Source organism: Octodon degus, unplaced genomic scaffold (assembly GCF_000260255.1).
Source record: "Octodon degus isolate 3935 unplaced genomic scaffold, OctDeg1.0 scaffold00012, whole genome shotgun sequence".
NCBI classification, from domain to species: domain Eukaryota; kingdom Metazoa; phylum Chordata; class Mammalia; order Rodentia; family Octodontidae; genus Octodon; species Octodon degus.
In genome coordinates, this window is record NW_004524588.1 from 7,033,534 (window position 1) to 7,040,103 (window position 6,570).

At 41.1% G+C, this 6,570-nt stretch overlaps 1 protein-coding gene across 1 annotated transcript; it reads right to left on the reverse strand.

Annotated features, from left to right (window-relative positions):
* Nucleotides 1–643: 643 nt before the first annotated feature.
* LOC101563187 (hemoglobin subunit zeta-like) lies at nucleotides 644–1,072 on the reverse strand. The gene has a single exon (XM_012513604.1). The coding sequence runs from the start codon at nucleotides 1,070–1,072 to the stop codon at nucleotides 644–646; it is 429 nt and encodes a 142-aa protein (XP_012369058.1).
* Nucleotides 1,073–6,570: the final 5,498 nt, after the last annotated feature.

Here is a 6,570-nt window from a genome sequence, read left to right on the forward strand (position 1 = left end):
AGGCAAACAAATGCAGACTGTGGGATGTCCTAAAAGACAATTGGTTCAGATTTTCCAGAAAAGAAATGTCATGTAAGAAAAGGATCTTGGGCTAAGTCTCTAAAGAAATACTAAAGAGATAGTTAACCAAATGTAACAAATGCTCTTGAATACTATTTAGAAACAAAGCTTATACAATCGTTTTTGTGTATCTGTGGTGTAGATCTGAAATGTCTCCTGGGTCATGTGTTCCAAGGTGGGCTTTCGTAAAGTAATTGGATCACTTGGGTCCATGGATTTCTGTAATATTAGGAAGTGAGCCCTTGTCCGAAAAGGTGAATCTTGGGGGGGTGTGATCTGAAGGGCTGTGTGCTTGTTTCCAGTGCTTCCTTTCTCACTCTGTTTCCTGGATGCCATGGGTTGAGCAGTTTTCTGTTGTCAGGGCTTTCTCCTATGTACTTGGAACCAGTCAGCACCAACTATGATCCAAATCCTTTAAGTTGTGATTGGTGGAGATTTACCCCAGTGACAGGAAAGTGGCTAATGTAGCATAATTTTTTTTTTTTTCCAGCCACATCCATTTATTGGGGATTCTGACAAGGAAAAGAAGAGGGATGAGGGGGGCACAGGCGTTGCAGCTGGTGAAGGGGTACAGTGACAATGCTCAGCGGTACTTCTTGGTCAGGATGGAAGACACGATGGACATGAACTTGTCCCAGGCGGCATGGACGTCAGCCGTGAAGTCGGCGGGGAAGTGGGTGGCCAGTGTGACCAGCAGACAGTGGGATAGGAACTTGAAGTTGACGGGGTCCACGTGCAGGACATAGGCATGCAGGTCGCTTAGCTTAGTCAGTGCAACCTGCATGTTGTCGATGTTCTTGACAGCATCACCCAAGGCGGCCACCACCTTTGAGCCATGTGCATGCAGCTGTGGTGACCCAGGATGCAGGTTGAAGTGGGGGAAGTAGGTCTTGGTCTGCAGGTAGCTGGAGAAGAGCCTCTCCAGAGTCTCGGTACCAATGGCATCAGCCTGCACGGACATCTTGTCCCAAATGGACGTGATGATGGCCCTCTCAGTCTTGGTCAGAGACATGGTTGTAGAGTGGGCAGCTGTTCTGGAGCTGGACACACTCAGGACAGGCCTGGTAGTGCTCACTCTTCAGATTCTCCTTATATGCATGGTGCTGTAGCATAATTGTTGAGAATGAAATATAGACTGGCTGTTAGGTATAACTGATTTATTGTCAGTATTCTTAAACATGGAAATATTTTGATTATATTTTAGAATGGCTTTATTCTGAAGGCATGGATGGTCAAGGATTTAAAAATAAGATATCATGTTCATGATCTATAACTTTCTACTGATTCAGCCTCTTGTCATATTCTCTTTCTTATCAAGATAGAGACAGATTAAGCAAGTATAACCAAATGCTAACAAGGAATGAATGTAGATGAATCATATATGAATTTTTTTATCCTATTTTTACAACTTTCCTGTAGATTTGAAATTTTTCAAAGTAAAAAGGGAGTAATAAATATATAGTATGAATCCATTTGTGTAAAGTTGAAAAATAGGTAAGGCCTGTGAATGGTGCTGGAAGTCAGAATATAGGTTAGCTTGGGCAGCTTGAGGGATGGAGAATGGGAGGGGCCCAAGTGCATTGAAGTCAAAGAGTGTTAGATTTAGATAGATTGCAAGGAAATAAATAAATCTCTAACTTGCAGAGTTTATGTTTTATGCCATTCTTCCTGTATTCTGAAAACATCTGTACCTGTTAAAACTGTGTCAATGACCTTTCCTCTAATTCTGTTACCTGCATTACTACTGGGAAGAATATGTGATGGGGCGTCAGTTTTCTGAATGCCAGTGAGAGGCCCACTGATGGCCTCCCCAGCGCTCTCTGAAGACACTCTCTTTCTCTTCTGCATTGTGAGTTCTAGCTACCTTGATGTGATCAGGCTTCCCACCGTGTTTCCTCAGTGACATGACCGAGCTTTTCCTTCCCTATCCTTACACTGAAGAGTCTTTCCAATTAAGAAGCTGGAACACTCATAAAGCTCCCTTAATGTTAGTGCTAGCGCCGTGTGATCATTGTCCTTAATTTTCTCATGTCCAGACTCTCCATAACCTTTTTACCTTGTGTACTGTGTATTTTTTTCAGTTGTTTCACCCAGGGGGTAAGTTTAGTTTCTGTTTTTCATCTTGGCTGGAAGTAGATGTCCCTGTCATTTTTAAAGACCTTGGCAGAGAATTCTGTGAAGTGAAGGGTGAGAACAGTGGCAACAAACATAAATTCTTTGCACGCATAGCTGATACTCAGCAAATGCTACAAGATTAATAAATGACGTACTGTTTGGAGGAGAGACTTCTGCGGAGAAACGTGAAGGGAGAGGACAATCAGAAACACGTATTTGCCTTCTCCAAGCCACATCTTGCTGGAATAACAGAAACAGAGTCTTCAATGATGCCACTTGCCAGGGATTCCTGATTTAAAACTCGACAGTGGCAAGTGTGGGTGTCAGGGAAATAAAGCCTTACTGTTTAGCTGGGTGGCAATACTTCAATTTTTGATGATAATGTCTTTACAGGAACAAAAGAAAAAAACATTTCAGCAGATTCTTTCAAAAGTGGAGTAGAATTTCTGTGTCTACAGGATAAAATATCTTTGCATTGAGAAATACAGTTTATGAAATAATGTTGCACTGCTGTACTTCAAAGACCAGTCTCTTGCTGCCTTGATCCCAAGCCTGGGATTTCTTCATCCCTCCCAGTGAAACAGTGCGTTGAGCGAAGGCAGTGATGTCTGGGGAGAGCCCAGTGAGCCAATGTAGAACATTATCTTAGCTGTATGTAATGAGGAGTCCTGTGGGCTGAAAAAATGGGAGACTGCTGTGCCTACCAGCGTTACCGTGAGCAGTTTTCTCCACATCAAGCTGGGGGCCTCTGTGAGATGGAAAAGAAAACTGTGGACTAAGCTGTCGGAATGTTACATAATTCTCCGAATGCAAACTGTCCTTCACTTTTCTTTTAAATCCACTTAAGTACCAGCAAAGCTTTGAAGAGGGATTTTAATGACTTAATGCAAGAACTGTGTGCAGAATTATCATGCCTGAAGATTTCTTTCTCTCTCTTTCTCTCCTCCTTTAAACTATAGAATAAAAAAGCTAGTATCTGAGTCTGAGATATGGTTTATTAATATAACAAAACTATGGACAAGAATAGCTGTTTAAAACCCTGGGAATGTCATTTGTCCTTACCCCTTAGTGAGTGGCCTTCTAGCCACAAATTACCATAAGAGAGTCCATGTCACTGAGCCAGAAAATAGGAGGGTGAGCTGAGACTGTCATTTCCTTTTGGAGCTTGATGGACCCTAAACCTACCGTAGCATATTGTTCAAGTCTATCAATTCAGTCAGGATTGGGCCATGAGTTGTTATGTTTAGGGCCTGGGATGCCACCAGAAGTCATGTGTTCAGAGGTTGGGGCTTAGAAGGTGATTTGATCATGGGGTCTCTGTTCTTACTGAAGATTAATCCCCTGATGAATCCATAGCTAAATGTGCAGGTAGGACCTGTTTGGAAAGAGCTGGGTGTGACCAGGGAGAGCGTATCTCCTCCCTGACTCCTCCCCTCTCTTCTGCTTCCTGGCCGCCATGATGTGAGCATCTTTTCTTCCTGGCAGGCCTTTACAAGGATTTAAGCCTGCTAGTAGTGGACAGGGACTTCTTAAGCTGTGAGCCATAGTAAGCCTCTTTATTAAACTGTGGGTGTTGCCTGTGCTGACTCAGCTGGGAGAAAAGGATCAAGAGAGAATATTCTGTCTCTGCTGTCTGCAGGAAATGGAAGATGGTTGCAAATATCCTTTAGCAAATCTCAAATTGTTCTCTACTTGTCATTCGTTTTGGTTAAATTGTGCCTTTCTATGTACAGATATTACTTGGAGAGCTGTCATATATCTCACAGTGAAAATTTTTATCCATTTCTTCTACATCACAAGACAGACTGGTCGACATGAAAGCCCTGAGTACCTTGGAAAAATAGTGGGATGTGGGAAGAAAGGGAAGAACCAAAGGTATGCTTCCTACTGCAGGATTCTGCCAAGAGCATGATGTGTCCCTCACTCACTTACTCAATTCAGCAAATTTTCATTGAATGTAAACAGATAAGTGACTCATTTATGTCCTTTCTTACCAAAAATAACTTTTGCATTGTGGACTTGGGGATATAAATCCACTTACCAGTGTGGACATGATGCAGACCAAAAATACCATAGGATAAGATGTTACTGAAAAATATGAACAGCCAATCATAGCTCAAAGTATAGCGTGCCATATAATGAATGTAACACAGGTATGACCTTTATAATTCAGACTTTCTAAGGAGAAAAGGAGTAAGACTTGATGAACAAATAATAGATGGCTTCCAGATTTCTAGCTTGGACAGCTGAGTACTATCATAGAGTCATCATAACTGAGGAATGAAGTGCAGGCAAAGGAACAGATTTGGAATGAAGATAATAATTTAAGGGCTGGCCAAATAGCTCAGCGGATTAAAGTGCCTTCTTAGTCAGATGCAGGGGCCAAGAGTTTGATCTCCCGGCCTGCCATGCTGGCTCTGCCCCCGGGGTGCACTGAGATGGTGATTGAGACTGGGCATGGTGGTGCACACCTCTAATCCCAGAACTTGGGAGGCTGTAAACAGGAAGATCACTCTGAGTCCAATCTGTACACTGAGACCCTGTACACCTTGTACACCCTGTCCTAAATACAAATAAATAAATAACTTTAGTTCTGGAAATAATAAATTCAAAGACAATATTTACTTGTTGATTGGCTATACTGGCCTGGGCTAAGGAAAGAGATTTCTAGAGTGGAGAAGAGACTTTGAAGTTCTGTGCTTTGAGGTGGTAGTTTAATGTGCTTGTTGTTACTATTTTTCTTTTTTTGGTACTGGGAATCAAACTCAAGACCTTGTGCTTGCCAGACAATATGTTGTTGATGGAAGATCAAATACACTGTAACATGGGTCAAAGATACTCTGGACCCTTTAATGAGTAGCATACAGAATGTGGAGAGAAGCTGGTTTGATAGGCTAGGCTTGTACAAAGTCAAGAATGAAACCAGAGACAGTGGTATGAGTGGAACCAAAAGAGGAGAATATGTCAATGGTGGTGGTAGTGGGGTGGTCAATGAAGGGGCCATAAAGAAGCTGAACACTGGTGGGAACTTCAGATAGTTTCAGTGGTGAGATGACTGTCAAAGCCAGACTTCAAGGGCAAGGAAGATGGCTTAGTAGAATAAGCGCTTCCCTGGCAAGCACAAGGGCCTGAGTTCAATCCCCGGTTCCACCAATTAAAAAAAGAAAAAAAAAAGCCAGACTTAACTGGGCTGCAGAGTAAATGTCACAGAAAGGAGGACAGATGTCATGCACTCTTTCAAGGCAGGTTACCTGTGAAGATATACACCTGTCCAAAGGGGATCTCTAGTCAGACATAGCATTTCACTATGAAGGAAATTACCATAGAAATGCCTGAGAAGGGACATATGTAGGTACTATACATCACAGCATTATTTATAGTGATAAAAAGCTGGAAATAACATAAGCTCTTATGACTTAGTTATATAATAAAGGAAAAAGTCAACCCTAAGATTATATTGAAGAAAATATACAGACATATATTTGTAGGAAAATGGGCATACCTTGAGATAATAGTGTTAAGTGAAATAAATCAGACACACAAGCTTAAATATTGCACGGTTTCTCTTACATGAGAAACCCAAATTATAAATAAAGAGCAACATGAAACATAAATAATAGGAAGTAGAGAGGTAGGCCTTTCTTGATAAGAAGGGTATCGAGAAATAGAGAAGGAGGATGGAGGAACAGGAAAGGGGAGAAGACAAGAGCCAAGATGTGTTTGTGTACTTACTAACCACATAAGATACATCAACACTATGTGCTTCAAACAGTACTGCTAAGTGTTTTAAAAATTTAAAAATAAAGAAAAAGAAAATATACAGACCGAAAAATGTCTGTGGTATGTATTTTTCTAAGCCTTCTGCACTGAAACTGTGGTCATTCTCTCTCTCTCTCTCGCTCTCGCTCTCGCTCTCGCTCTCGCTCTCTTTCTCTCTCTCCATCTTCTTTTTTCCCATAAAATTATTGAGAAACAAATAGCAATGAGATAGTTTCAAACTAAATTGGTAGGACAGTTTCAATAATTAACACATTGCATACTTTCTTCCTAGTGGTTAATTGCTGTACAACGTGCGGACTTGATATCCTATTTACAAACACCATTAGAACAAATCACTCTATTCATTAAGAGAATGTAACTATATATCTATCCTAACCTTTGTGAATACACAGATACAAAATGGACATTCATCTGTATCCCCTTTTTTGGTTAAGTTTTGTTATTTGAATATTATAGGTATATAAACTCAGCAAAATATTCTAAAAGAGTCCAGTAGCCCATAATAGTATTGGGTCTTCTGCTTCACTGGCAATGTCAGAAATTGTTGACCTGAGTCCCCTACAGCTCAACATAACACCATGGCTTTACTTCTTATACTTCGTTTTTATACTTTTC

Coding starts and splice junctions, on each gene's coding strand:
- LOC101563187 (XM_012513604.1), bottom strand. CDS start 1,072: ATGTCTCTGACCAAGACTGAGAGGGCCATCATCACGTCCATTTGGGAC.